Source organism: Micropterus dolomieu, linkage group LG13 (genome assembly GCF_021292245.1).
Source record: "Micropterus dolomieu isolate WLL.071019.BEF.003 ecotype Adirondacks linkage group LG13, ASM2129224v1, whole genome shotgun sequence".
NCBI lineage: Eukaryota > Metazoa > Chordata > Actinopteri > Centrarchiformes > Centrarchidae > Micropterus > Micropterus dolomieu.
This window is the reverse complement of record NC_060162.1, coordinates 26,474,587-26,489,904: the sequence shown is the minus strand read 5'-3', so window position 1 is coordinate 26,489,904 and position 15,318 is coordinate 26,474,587. Positions and strand designations below refer to the sequence as shown.

At 39.0% G+C, this 15,318-nt stretch overlaps 1 protein-coding gene across 4 annotated transcripts in view; it reads left to right on the top strand.

Annotated features, from left to right (window-relative positions):
- LOC123981550 (WD repeat-containing protein 7) overlaps window positions 1–15,318 on the top strand; it is a 190,394-nt gene that overhangs the window by 104,292 nt on the left and 70,784 nt on the right. For all 4 annotated transcript variants that reach the window (XM_046066453.1, XM_046066454.1, XM_046066451.1 and 1 more), the window contains exon 19: window positions 6,570–6,667. In XM_046066453.1, coding sequence (XP_045922409.1) covers window positions 6,570–6,667 — 98 coding nt within the window. The remainder of the gene's footprint in view (window positions 1–6,569; window positions 6,668–15,318) is intronic.

Here is a 15,318-nt window from a genome sequence, read left to right as displayed (position 1 = left end):
GGTGGCAGTGATCTTCTATAGTGCCCCTCTGTTTGAAAAGATGAGCTGTCACAGGAGATTTATAATTGTGTACTTATTTCAATGCTTTTTCCCGTGCATTTGTTTGTTTCCGGTTTATACGGCAAACGCTGAACTTCCTGTAAATGTTCTTACATTACCCCCATAGCCACTCCCATACTAGGGGGCGGCTGTGGCTCAGGAGGTAGAGCGGGTTGGCCGTTAATCGGAAGGTCGGCGGTTCAATCCCTGGCTCCCCCTGGTTGCGTGTCGAAGTGTCCTTGGGCAAGATACTGAACCCCGATTGTGTATGAATGTGTGTGAATGTTAGTTTCCGTTTGAGCACTTAGGCTCAGTGTATGAATGTGTATGACGGGTGAATGCAGATGTAGTGTAAAAGCGCTTTGAGTGGTCGAAAAGACTAGAAAGGCTCTATACAAGTACGGAGCATTTACATTTACATTTACATTAAAGTCCGAACCATCCCGAAAAAATGCTTTCACACCAGAAACGAACTGAACCATGGTTCAGTCAGACCAAACTTCGTCTGTTTGGTCCGGACTGTGGTCCGTGGGAGGTTTCACACGTGAATTTTTGGTTCAGACCAAATGAGGTAGGCCTTAAAGCCCCCTAAGTCAAGTCTTGAGTCAACTAGGACCAAGTCGCAACTCTTGTCAAAACCAGTCTGAAGTCCAGTATGAAGATGTTGAGAGCAAGTCGAAATCAACTCATGGCTACATTGGAAAACCAATCACATTAAGCTTGATTGCGGTTGTTAGTCATAGTGAATACTGATACGAAAACATGTCCTGGGTATGTTGAACTTCCTTCATAGTCCAGGCCCCTGGTCAAGTACCAGATGTTCTTAAAGCCTGTGTTTGGTTGGTCTGTTCTGGACTACTGTAGAAAAACGGCGGTTCAACCTGTGAGACTCCGTAGAAGAGGACCCACTCCGTCTGTAGATAAAAGCGTAAGTAGTAGTAGTAAGCCATTAGGTGTACAGTTATCGGACTCATCATACACCAAGTGGTTTATTTCTTTCTCAGAAATAAATAACTCCTCTTCGAGTATATTTTGATCATAGAAGGTGATTGTGCAGCTGCAGATGGAAGCTGAAGACTTCTTTATAAAACTCAAACAAGCATCTTGCTGTCTCCACCTTGACACTCAAAACCCGTGGTTGTGAATATTTGAAAATGTTTGGCTTTTTCATGTTCCCCATCTTACATTTATGACAGTAGGAAAGCTTCCACCCTGTGTGCTGGAGTTTGAAAGGAAGTGCTGTTTGAACTCTTAATCTGCCTTCAGATGATTTGCTCTTCGCTCACCGCGAGGTAGGGCACAGCAGAGGCAAAGCACAGCACAGGTATACGGCATCTAAAAGTGAGCAAGGAAGCTAAGCTAACTTTAGCATTGGATTTAGCTAAGTTTGTATACTATAGTAACTATATGCCTGTTCACAAATGTGGTAGCCCCACTCCTGACATTGCTATGCTTTACTTTTCAGGCGAGATCGTGGTATGTTTAGAGTTCAGGAAACTCAGAGATGCTTGAAAAAGAGTTTTTCTTCCATCAGTCTCTACGTCGCATACACCTGTTATCTCATTGGTTGTGCTTTGAAAGGTCAGCCTAGCTTTGAACATAGACAGGCTTACAGGCCATGACAGATCTTAGCAAATGAAAAGACAATACTATACAGCAGTATACAATACAAATCAGTAATGCACAGACGCAGTGTATGGGCAAGTGTGCACCTATTCTTTCCACCCCCAGTGCCCTGCTGTCACTGTTTGCAGACCATCAGATCTTAAATAGGTTGTAAATGGACCCCAGACTTTAGCGAAGGGCTTCAAGGGCTATGAGCACAGCACACTACTTATCCACTGTGCAAAGCTATGGGTTCCTCTGACACCCACATAAGTAAAATACATCTCCTAGCACATAAGAGCAGAATTTTAAGAAGTTTTAGCTTTTTAGAAGGGAGATTTGTCCAGTCTACCACTGCCGCCTATCCTTTCAAAGGAGCGTAGGACAGCTACAGGGGCTGAGACAGCTGAGACACATTATTCTCTCTGTGATTATGCACCCTCGCCAAAACTGCCCGCCAACAATAATATCTGGCCCGCTGACAGATTATGATTCTTTGATAGTGGCAAAAAATATAAATAAATAAATACTTTGATAGCGGTGCTGAAATAGATCTCAGTCATGAGAGCAAAAGTTACTCACATAATCACTTCCTCTTTACTGGTTTTGCCTAAAAAATAAAAGCGTGAGAAGCTTGTTTGCTTGCTGTAATGCTTTGCTTGGAGTTGAATTGAGAGCTTTTATTTGAAAATTCTGAACGACATTAAAAGAGTCCGTTTCCTGCTTGAAACACCTCTAATAGAGCCGTCAGAAGCCGTGATTCCCCTAAATGTCCTCTGCCTGGAGATACTGGGGAAATGAAAAGGCGTCCGTAGGTTGATGGATGTGGATCAAACACCAAAACACACACACTGCAGCACGTGCCATAATGTGAGCCTGAGAAACTGTCAATCTGCAAAATCCATTTGTTGAAGAGAGAAAAAAAAAAATGATCCCATGGTGGGGTTGAACACACAACCTTATGCTGACGCAAATTCTTTGCATTGATGCTTCATTTAATCCATATAACTATACAGCGCAGTGTTTCGCACGGACATTTATTACTGTCGCACATCGCGCTTACGCTGTGAACACGAGGTGATTTATGATGGCGCTGTTTGCAAAGTGGAGGAAGAGACAAAATAGCGAGGGTCGAAGAAGAAAGTGTCCAAAGCATGGGATTATTTCAAGATAAAGAAAACAACAACTCTGTAATGTCACAGTCTGTCCACCGTAAAACGAAACTTATGTGGCCTACCAACAGCACGACGGCACCTGATCAGAAAGCAGTCGGTGTTCTGCCAGCGGACCACAGACAAGGTAACAGCAACTTTAGCATTTAACTGAAATCATGATTGACTGTTGAGTTGAAGCCAAAGTAAGCTTCAGTCCTCAGCTGAAAATGTGTAACCTCACAGTCATGAGTTAACTGGGTGTCGGGGAGCTGCACCTTTTTACTCCCCTCCAGCTCAGACGATCCCTGCTAATATTAAATTGTTGTTCCTTGGTCTTATTAGTGGTAAGACACCTGGATAAGTTAAGCCACATATTGTCCTACTGTTCATTATTACATTTTAACACAGAGGTCATTCTCCAATTCTGTATTCTTTTTAATAGTACTTTCTTTCACTGTCTTAGAAAGTACTGCACAGAATTGTGTCACTAGTTTGGTTGAGTCTGTACTGTCAGTGAATATATCTTAAAGGGGAGATTGCGTACCGATATTGGGACTGTTTGACAGTGGTTGGAGCGTAGTTGCATAACTGAAAATACCTAAAAGAAAATTTGTCTGGTTGGAATTTCATACCTACTTTTTAATTGATCAGAGCTCAACAGTTATCTGTTTTCCACAATATCTCCTAGTGTCCTAATGCCCCTGTCATACCATACACTGAGGGAGCTCTGCTCGAGAACTAGAGTGAAATCTGGGTTAAAAAAGTACTGTTATCCAGGCCTCCATCTTCCTAGTCAGCGTCCAAACTGTTTGCAAAAACATTCAAATAACAAAAAAAATAAAATTAAATTAAAGCCATATCTTTTTTGCATTAACATTAACAATGAAAGATGGAGAAGTCAAGCTCCTTCTGCTGCAGGACATAATTAAGAGTATGGCAACATGCCCTGTGTGCTCCCAGAACAGGTGTCCTTCTGTCCTATTTTCAGTTTATCTTCCATCTTAAACTGTCCTCACATTTAAAGACCCTTAATCTACACTTGTCCATATGGGTTGTTTTTCACTTTCCAATAAATACATACACCTCCTGACTGTGCCCCACAATTCCATGCATTAAGTTTGACTTGTAGTTGGATTAATTTTTCTGAAATTTTTTTTTATCTAAGTTGTGAACCCTGTCATGTGAAGTCCATCTCTCTCTGTCTGCTAACTTCTCTGATCCCGCACCGTGTTGTTGTTTTCGTGAAGTTGCTGCCTTCAAAATAAAAGCGCATAAGCAGTCTGCCAGAGCTAGATCAAATGAATGACGTGTATTTGATATTATTTGATCATTTTTACATAAATATTATTCTGTTTGAAATAAATAAACTGTTTCATAGTAGTTTCCGTTTTGTGCAAAAAGAATTAAAGGCCTGTCCCATATGGACGTCTGTCCCAAATTAAGGCAGGGTCAATTCAGTGATTTTAGCAAATAAAAGCCCGGGCTGTTGTTCAAAGTTTTATGGTACTTCAAGAATAATTGCAGCAACCATGACTCTTTTAGCAGTATGACATGTGAGTTTTGTAGACTGAACCTAGTCTTTAATCAGTAATAATTAAACAGGTTTTACTCAAATTTGCATGACATAGTTTTACGTATTTATTACTGAGACTGTGTGGGTTTCTTTGTGTGTGTGTGTGTGTGTGTGTGTGTGCGTGTGAAAGGGGTTGTCGGTGTGTTTTGTGTGTGCGTTATAGTGAAAGGCAGTGAGAGCAGGTGTGTGAGTCGGGTTGAGTGAGGGGGGCATGCAGGTGCACATGTTCTTGTGCTCTATTGTTCTGAATGGTTCTCACTGGAATGCTCTCTGTAGAATAAAAGAGGCGTGTGTGTGTGCGCGCTCGTGTGCACGTCAGACAACAGAAAAGCATATATTGGCAGTTTGGGATGTTCAGTACATTCCAGGAGTTTACCTTTATTTTCAGTTTTCCACACATTAGCTTTTTTTATACTTCTACAGTACTTCATCTACTGTACTCAAATAAGGGTTTTAAGGTGGATTTTCCCTTTCCCCTTTCCGCCATTTATGTCTACGAAGTAATAACTGTACCTATATAGCAGTACTGTAAAGTACTTTCCAGTACATTTATTGAAACACTTGTGAAATGATTACTCAGTTATTTCTCAGTGATCTTGCCGTGAAAGAAAACAACCAAGCTACCCCTTTACATTTACCTACCTTACCTGAAGAGGTAAATTTATCCAATAGACATGTTAATAGATTATATTTATCCATTAACAAAATGCATAGTGAGTGAATAAAAGAAAACTTTAAATCAAATCAGTATTTGGTGTGACCACCCTTTGGTTGGCCCAAACATCTGAGAGAACTCCCCACAGTCATCTGTGGATTTGAGCAGCCTCAGCTGTTTCTCTCTCTTCGTGTAATCCCAGACAGACTTGATGATGTTGAGATCAGGGCTCTGTGGGGGCCACACCATCACTTCCAGGACTCCTTGTCTTCTTAATGACTTTCACTGTATATTTGGAGTCATTTCATGCTGCAGAATTAATTTGGGGCCAATCCTATGCCTCCTTGATGGTACTGCATCATGAATAGGTATCTGCTTGTACTTCTCAGCATTGAGTAGACCATTCATGCAGCCCCAAACTTGCAAGGAACTTCCCCCCATGCTTCACTGTTGCCTGCAGACACTCATTCTTGAACAGCTCTCCAGTCCTTCAGTGAACAAACTCAGATTTTGTCTCATCAGTGCAGAACACCTGCTGCCATTTGCACCCCAGTTCCCGTGTTTCTGTGCGTATTTGGGACGCTTGATTCCATGTCAGAGGTATGGCTTTTCGGCCGCAAGTCTTCCATGAAGGCCACTGTTTTCTGCAGCTCTGAGCTGATGGCACTGCCGGACATCTTCCGACTGCGAAAGGAAGCAAGCAATGATGTGTCTTTCATCTGCTGTGTCTATGCTCTTCCGCGTTGTCTGTTTCTGACATAATCCTGTTTCAAAAAAAGGCTATCTCTGTAGTTCCCACTATTAGAGAATGTATGGCAATGATGTCATGATTTGTCAATATTTATTTGCAACCCAATGTGGCCATCTTTACACCCATGTTAATGAACGGTTTGTACAGTTTGCAATTTTGCGCCTGGACAAAATAGATGTGCAAGTGTTTCTACCCTGTTTGTAATAATGCAATAATGATCAAAGTCAATCTTTGATTATTATTGCATTATTACAAACAGGGTAGAATGTACCTCCATTCTAACACTTTGTAAATCCCCTTTTGTTTTTCAGAATATCCTTGCACTAGATTTTTGGCATTTTAATGGCTTATTGTAAAGCTCCCTAGCAGTGATTTGTTGCCAAGCAACTGTTATTGATCACTCCATTGATTGTTTTATTGGAACTGTTTGTGTGTCTCTGAAAGTGAGACGCCTGCAGTCTGTTCAGACTCAGGATTGTGTCCTCCACCCAAAATTCAATAGGCTGGAGCCTGAGAACACACACACACACACACACACACACACACACACACACACACACACACACACTCTACAGACTGAAATTCAAGCAGTTGGTTTCAGGAAACAGAAATAAAAAAGTTGTTTGTATGAACTCCTGGTTGTATGTATGTATGTATGTATGTATGTATGTGTTTCAGAGTGTGTTTCTTTGTATTTTGGTGTTTGCGTTTGTGTGTGTGTGTTTGTTGGCCCTCCTCTCTCGTCCCTGCTCTTTTAATATTTCATGCCTTGTCTTTGTGATCCTCCTCCAGGCCTCCCAGACCAGGAGGAACCCCGGAGACTCCTCGCAGGACGCCGGCTGCCCCCCCTCAGCCCTCCAACCCGGCGCTACAGGCCCAGATCAAACAAGGTAACTACAAAAGGAGGGGGCACTCGCTTCACACACCCCCAGGGCCTTGCGGGGAGGGTGGGAGGGAGGAAGGCGGGGGTCTGATAATGTAGCCCACCAGCAATAAAACCCACAGAGTTATAGAAAAACACAGAAATATCACAGTAGGAAGCTGCTGCTGTTTCCTTGGTCAGCAGGTCTTTAAAAGGATGTTCTGCTATTTTTGACAAGAGGGTGGAGTTGTCTCCTGGACTACAAATCTCTGACTGCAGCTTCTGGTCTATTCTCTCTCAAAATTATTTTTATGCGTGAAAGACTAACAGTAGATTTTTTCATTTAGTAAAACAAAGGAACAGTCTTGCATGTAAATACTGTGAACAGCACAGTTTAACCTCAGTCTGTAGCTACATTCAGTTCTGTGGCCTTGCTCAGTGGAACTTTGTAAAGTGTTCTCGAGGGATTCACATTCACTTTGATGGACTTCAAGTTCAAAGAGTCCTCTTCAAATCTTTAGACTGTCCTCACAAGAAAAACAGCATGGCTTAAATTTAAAATACCCTATGTCTACCTGACAAGGGCCTCTCATAGCTGTGTGAATTGTCTGTCAGGAATAAAGGAAAAGGTAGTGGACTGTTGTTATAGTACTGCAAAACGTTTTGGGAAGGAATTTAGGATGGCTGAATGGGCGAGTAGGTTTACTTTGACACAGGAGACCAACCAACCAATTTGTTTTAGAAGCCAGAAGAAAAAAGATATATTAGTAGAGAGACAGGAGGATTTCACTTAGAAAAGGTGAAAAAAAGTCTTTCTTTGCAGAGAGAAACCTGCTCTGGTTCACTGTAGGGGACGTTTTAACCAGCCATCACCATCTGCCTACCACACACACGCACACGCACACGCACGCAGCTACCTACCACACTACAACAAGCTCAATACCTACAAATACACACACCAAAAATCACCATAAAGTCCATGTGAATACAGACGCCGCACGCACACACACTCACTCACACACACATATGCCATGGGTGGCACCCTCTGGTGTTGGGGGGGAGGCAGGGTTTTAGTGCTATTGTCACGCCTTAATGGAGGCCAAGCGTGACAAGCATGTGGACTTATTCACGCCACACGCCTATTCACCAGCATTCAGGGGGAACACTTGGCCGTGACCTCTGCTCAGCCAGCTACTCCAACCTGGTGTGCGTGAGTGCGTGAGTGCGTGAGTGTGTGTGTCAGAGGCTTTGTGAAGGAGAGCACCGTTAACCCTGCTCGCTGTCTCTTCTCACATGGAAATAAATGAGGAAGCTCCTGTAATATACTGCAGCATTTCCAGTGAGATGAGATATATATATATATATATATATGGCTTTTGCAGGGTTAGTTGGACAAAAACAATCAGTTATAAGATGGCACCTTCACCTTCATTGGTCAAGAAAAGAATCCGCAGTTTAATGGATAATCAAAAAATATCTTTAGTTGCTGCCCAACTTCCAACTATTTCTGCCTATTTATTGTTTCAGTACACCTGATTATACAGTACTAATGTTGACATTAACTTATCTATCATAACGACCGCAATAGTATAGCGATTTGTGTGAATGCTAACAGTCTAGAAATGACTGCTTTAGTTAACAGGCTGCATTTTTATCCTCCATGTCCCCACTCTTTTATAATGGCACGGCCTTTATGACAACCCAGGATTCTTCACGAGTACACAAACACAACAATATGTCAGTAATAGCTGGATTGTTTAATTGGCTCTACTGGAACAAAACAAATAAAAACCTGAGAAGAGAGACTGGAGTGTTAAGAGGAAGCTTGACGCATGGCCGCTAATTCTGCACTATATTGATGTCATGTGGGCGACTTCTTAATACTGTTCCTGTCAACATCCAAGTTGTAATTGCAACTGGGAAGCTCTGTGAAGCACTAAGAGGTAATAAAATGCTTATTTAATGGGCATGGTAAAAATATAGCACAATACTGACTACACCATGGTTTGTTGTTGTTGTTTTTGGCAATGTTCATGAAACTAAACTATATTCAACTGGAATTTCTGTGTGGATAAACATATCTGCATTAGTGTGAACAACAACAAAATCAGAATTCTGAGGCATCAAGATGTTACAGTTTTACATTTTTAAGTTCCAATATTAACACTACTAATGTAATAATGTCTTGTAAGATATATGAATATTAAAGTGTCATCTGCAAAATCAGCTTGTTTTATGATGTTACGACCAGCATCCAAGCATTCTTTTCATTGTTTTAGCAGCTCATGTAGCTAATCTAGATAACTCTAGCACTGAAGCCCAAAGACTGACTTTAGTACCCTGTCATCATTGTACAAACTTTACTCCAAAGCCAAACTTTTGTGTACTCAAGTGTGACCATTGTGCTTGGTGAAATGGCTTCCCTCAGGTCTACAAAGAGCAACAGACCATTCATGCAGCACTGCTGCTAAGACTGCATTAAATGAAGTAATACTAACATTTGATACATCACCTTTTTGAAAAAGTCAGTTTGGCCTCCTGAAATAACCAAGGTGCAGCTTAAAAAGAGCTGCAGACCAAAAGATGCACTCAATATTTACTCTCTTAACAAAGTTTAAGTCTAAGATAACAATTATTAATAAAAAGATCGTGTATTTCCCAAACTGTACATGTTGGCGGTTTTGGACAGTTTGGAAAAAACTCCCTAAGTTTCTCATTGTTTGATATTTAATAGCAATAGTTAAAGCAGAACTAAAGAGAGTCTTGTAATTACTTTTTATATACCGTATCTACAGTATATAAAAAGTATTATAATTAATTACTAAAATCCATAAATGTATATATGATTATTTTCTGACGTTACCACCATCATAAAAGTCTTTTCAAGTACTACAAAGCTCACCCATTGGCACAGTACCAAAAGTAGATGATACGTAATATAAGATGATGAAATTATCTTTAATGTTTGTTATTTCCGCACCAGTGCTGGCAAACTGCTGTTGACTGCCCTCAGACATACTCTGTCTATTTTCCAAATTTCTTTCTCACCTCTTCTCTGTTTCTCTCCTTTTCTTTCTCTTTCTGTCTCTCTTTTCATCTTCACACTGCTGTTCACTGCATGGCTTCAGCCTGCTGCCTGTTCTCTAGAAAAAACCTGTTCAACAGACATGCTCTGTCTTACGTTCACGGTATTTCCATTCTATATCTTGTGTTTGTTCACATCTTTCTTTCGCTGTTTCAGGCTTCCTTCTTTTCTTTCTTTCTTCCTTTCTTTACCACAATGGATGTAATTTTGCTCTAACTGTTTTCTCTGTTGTGTTTGTGCCACGTTTTCTCTGTGGTAGTTACTATTTTATTGACCGTTTTTAAATTTGTACCTGTTGCATTTTGCTGCTCAGGTGGCTTTGAGTCCACAAGTAAGGGTCTATGAATGTATTGAAATATATCAAATCATATATTGAAAATGTCATTAGTTATTGTATCTTATATATGTTAAAGATGTGATTTTAATTTGTGAAAAAAAAACTGTTTTTATTTTTCATTGTCAAATACCTTTAATGGGAATTTGAAAATTAAAATGTCCAATACTGAAATGACATACATCATTTCATCTCCACAGTATAGAGGTTTCAGCTTTCTGGCTCTAGACTAAGACAAATCTACATTCAATTTGATATATAATATAATATATAATATAATAATTTTACTTACAGGTAGATGTTTTAACAGACATGTTGGTCTTTTAAAAAAATACGGTTTATGTTTTTAATATTGGCCCCAAATGAATATGTGTTCAATAATAAAATGCTAGTGCCACAGTCTGAAACCTTTGTATCCTGGTCTAGGATTTTTCAGCCTTGGTGTATTTGGGTGCTTCATGGTGAAACTAACGGCTGCTTTTTTAATCTTTTTGCCAAGTGTTTGCTGGGAAATAAGAAATTGAGTGTCATCTTTTTTCACTGGTGTTTTATTTCGACATTTATGTGCCTTTTATGAACTTTTTATCTTTCCTCCAAATAGGAAGTCTCCTCTTCCTTTCTGCTTTGGGTGTGTTTCCTGTTTCATGTGTTTTTTTTCATGAAATTTTTTGCTTTGTGGATGTTATTTATTATTGTTTGTACATTTCTCTTTTACTAGCTTTTGTGCAAATCATTTTATTTAAAATGTTCTTTCTCCTTAATTTCTCTTTTTCCCTCTGAATATTTTTTTTGTTTGCTTCATTGGGTTTGAGTTTGGAGGGTTTGATTTTAATTACACAGCACCCATATTTGATTTCCTTGTTGATAGGGGGTATTTTACCAAGACCAAAGCAGTTTGTCGATGACATATTTGCAGTTTTAATTGTTTAATTGTCTTTGGATCCAATTATGAGCTGGGCAGGTAGGAGAAAGTCAAAATCCCTGGTGTACTGATCCAGGTTAGCACATCAGAGTCTCTGAATCTGAATCCTTGGTATCACTTTAATAATTTTTATCACCTACACATGTCAACACACACATTGTTGTCTATGTACTGTTTTTTAAATGGGAAATCTTGCTAATGCTAGCAGCTATTACTTACTATTATTGGCGTCTGTTTACTGTTTTATATATATTCACAAACTAACAGCGCTCATGTGCTAACCAAGAATGTTAACCATATGCTAATTTGTAGTAGCAGTTACTTATAAATTATGCTAAAGGCAATAATATTGGGCTCATCATCATCCCAATTTACAAAATTACTCCGAGGTTGTTTGGACAGTAATTATTGTCTGCTAATAAACTCTTATTGCTAACAATAATTAGTGTTGTGGTTCTGTAGGTTTTTGAGTTAATATGACAAAGCTAAACGCCAACATTAGTGGATGAAATGGATTAGCCTACATCCAGTTGCTGTAAACTTTTGATTTGGATTTTCTATAATTCATCTTTCCACCAAGTCCTGCAGCCTATTTTCTGGAGGAATTATGTTCATTGGATGATTCATCACCTCACCACACTCATGTCCAGTGCTAACAATCAGTTATAATGCAGTAGTGTTCTTTTTACATAGAGAGGTGTAAATGATTTTAATCTAGAAAACTGCAGATGGTGTCCTGTCACAGTCCTGCAATTACTTTAACTTACTTAACTATATCTCAACCAGGTTTATCTATCATAACAGCTATTTTCTCCTAACCTTAATAGAGGCCATGTCCAGATATTAAAATCATTTTTAAACTTTAAAAAACTTTCTCACTCAGTGTAATCCGGGGTCCTGCACAGCCGTCTAATAGCAATGTTCTCATTTTGGGTTGATGACAGGGCATGTTTTGCCATAGTTTTTTATTATTTTCCCCAAAGAAAATTAAAATGTACCCATTTTGTGCCTACTAATTGTTGAGTAGGGCATATCGGGTTGATGTAAACTCAACATGAGTATTTGTGTAAAGAGAATTTTTATAAGCATTATTTTTTTACTTTTTACTACTTTTCATGTGATGGCCTCCTTTTTTCTTTCATTATGTATTGTAGATTAATCTTCTTCTTCCCTGCTGCCTGACTGCTTGTCTCCTCTCTCCATTTGCTATTATATATATTTATATATATTTCTTTCCTAACTTGTTCTTTCCTTCTTGACTATTTCTCTCCTCTTCCTTTGCAAGCTGCTGTTGCTGCCACAGCCAACACCAGCACTGTTACTACTGCTACCACTGCTGGGGCCCCTGGGGGCCTTTCTCAGGGGGGCCCTGCTTCTCATAACATCCCCTCAGTCAATGAAGGTATAGACTGAACTGACGGGTACCGCTTAGGGAAAGTGTCGGAGCCATACTTCTTTTTTTCCCCTTACTTATCTTTGTCTTAGGAAATCTTCTGCTTCCTAGATATTCTTTCCTACCATCCTTCCTTCTGTCTTTACTTTTGTTCCTTATCTCCTTCCCTTCTTTATGTTTTATTTCTTCATTCCTGTTTTACTTTTACACTCTCTCTCTCGACGCCATTACAATTCTTCACCTCCCCTCTCTTCACTTCATCAGTTATTCATCTCCCCACTTTTTTCCCCTCTTTCACTTCTTGGGGTGTGTCACCTTATTTCTCTTTTCTAGAATCAATCTTGTTTTTTTCCTGCTGCCAATGTTAGGTTTTCATCTCAGGTGTCTAGCTCCAGTTTCTGTCTTTCATTGTTTTGGTCTACAGTGCTGTCTTTTTATCTGTCTGCCTGTCATAGCTGAGTTCAGTCCACTTTCAATCCAGTCAGTTGAAGAAATTGGTTCTTCAAATTTGAACACTGCAAAACACTTGGCAGAGGAACTGGTCAAGTATTTTTACACTTGCAGGACAAATTAAATCAGCCCTGCAATATTTGCAAGAGCTTAATTTGCTTAATCCCAATATATTTCTAAAATATGGAAGAATACAATAATGGAAATTATTCATTACATAATTAAGCACAAAACCAGTAGTACAAGAACAAAAACAAAAAACATCCATCCTACCCCTAGTCCTCAGCATCTTTACACAATTTTTAGCTTGGCCTTGCAATTTGCAATTTTGTAGAAAAGGTGCAAGTTGCATATTTTTTGGCAAATAAATTTTTGACGACCATTATCATAACAAATACTCCACAAGAGCCTGTTGGAACTGTATAATATGTCAGCAATTGTTTTAAATTTAAATGCAAGTTATTGAAATTTGCGGGCGCAAATGACGAGTGCAGAAAATTTGGTGAGACAAATCACTTTGTCATCGGCAAACAAGCGGACTTTACTGAAAGTTAGAACTGATGCATTTGAGAGTGCATTGACTACAGTCGTTATGCCGTGGTCTTTGGTCTTTTTTCAGTTGTTGGTAGTATTGTGCAGTCCTTTTTTCTTCCTGTCTGTCTGAATGTCCATGTCTCCTGACGTTTCAGTGTTTCTGCTCACTGTTTGCATGCTTGCTATTTCCACCTGATAGGATGGGGAGTGTGTCACAGGGGGGAAAAAAAGACCAGCCAACAAAAACTATTTATACAGACCAAATTAAATCAATTCAAATCTTTGCTTGGCAATGACTAAATTTAGTAGTCCCTCTGTTTTAAATTCCAGCACATCCACCTGACACTGTACTCACACAATCTGAAAAGGGATACATTGTGAAAGTTCTTAAAATATCTGAAGAAATGATGTGTTGTTTTTTTTTCATTTTAACTTGTATTGTAAATTAACTAAAGTGTAATCATTGTACTTTATAGTTCGAGTTTTTCTGTGTCCCTGACAGAGCCTAATGCTGTTTTCTCTTTTTAAACAGCAATTAGATGTTGGCTTTCACTATATAGTGAATGTGCTAAAAAAATTGAACCTGTTCCACATGTGTGGTTTCAAGTGCCTTTCAAAGTTGATTGCCTTTAGTTTCTAATTTTCAGAGACTAAAACAGAGCTGGTCAGGATCATTTTTGTTTAGTTATATACTGGAAAACAGCAAGCATACACACAGAGGCTCATTCCTTCCCAGTACATTTAGGAATATATAGAAATAAAATTACCCTTGAATTTTCTGTAGAGTTAAACTGTAGCAAGTATCTCATGTTCTTTATTATGTTTTTTCCCAAAAAAAACTGCCTTGCAGAAACCTTATCAGTAGTAGTAGTAATAAATTCAGGAATCATTGCCAGTAGCTGCAGCAGCAGATGTAATATGTGTTGTTAGTAGTAGTTAGTAGCATCAGCAGAAATAGTTGTTGTTAGCTGCAGCAATGATGGGAAAGAAATGCTTCATGTTTTCTGCTCCACCCACTGGGAATAGTCTGCAAAGGAATTTGAATACAGTAGATGAATCTGATATTAAATTAATTTTTTTAATTAATTTGCCCTAGAATTATTTGGTGTTATATGAATAATATGGTAAATGATATAAATGACTGCATTGTTTATTGTCTCTGTTCTTAGCCTATTTTTAGCCTTGTTTTGTAAAATTATCTATTTTAAATATTGACTCATCCATTGCCTGACTCTTTTTATGCTGCTGTCTTGGCCGGGTCTTCTATTCAATCGGACTCACTTGGTTAAATAAAGGTTAAATTAATAATAAAATAAAAATAAATAATTAGTAGTACCAAATAGTAAAACATGTTCTTGGCGGCAGTAGTAGTAGTAGTACTAGTGGTACTAGCCGCAAGAATAACAGTAGTAGTGGTGGTAGTAGTAGTTGTAGTAGTAGTAACTGTTAGCAGCAGCAGCAGTAGTTAGTAGCAACAGCAGGCATAGCTGCTGTTAACAGCAACAATAGTAATAGTAGTAAGCACTAATAGTTGGTCCTTAAACTAGCATATATTAAAGCATCTTACAGTAACTACATTACCCAGTGAAGTCACGCACCCATGTATAAGGTACAGTGAGGATAGCAGACCAGAAGTATGACTGAGGAAATAATATCTGTATGACATCAACTTTATATTAACACTCTTACAGCTGTAGCCTGTAGAGTCTGGTAAAATATTGAAGCAGGGTCTGCCATATCATATTGGTGTCATGACATCATCTTTCGTGTAATAGCTCAAAATATGATAGCAGAGGAGCTTCCTGTATCAGCAGGTGTGCTGACAGGATTTCTATTCTTACCCAGCATGAGTTGGCTTCACTGTTCCAGGTAAAAGAAAATGTGGGAACAGTCTCAACAGAGAAGGAATCAGGGTTTAATAAGTATTGGTAGTAATGGTGAAGGGGTATCTTTGAATTTGT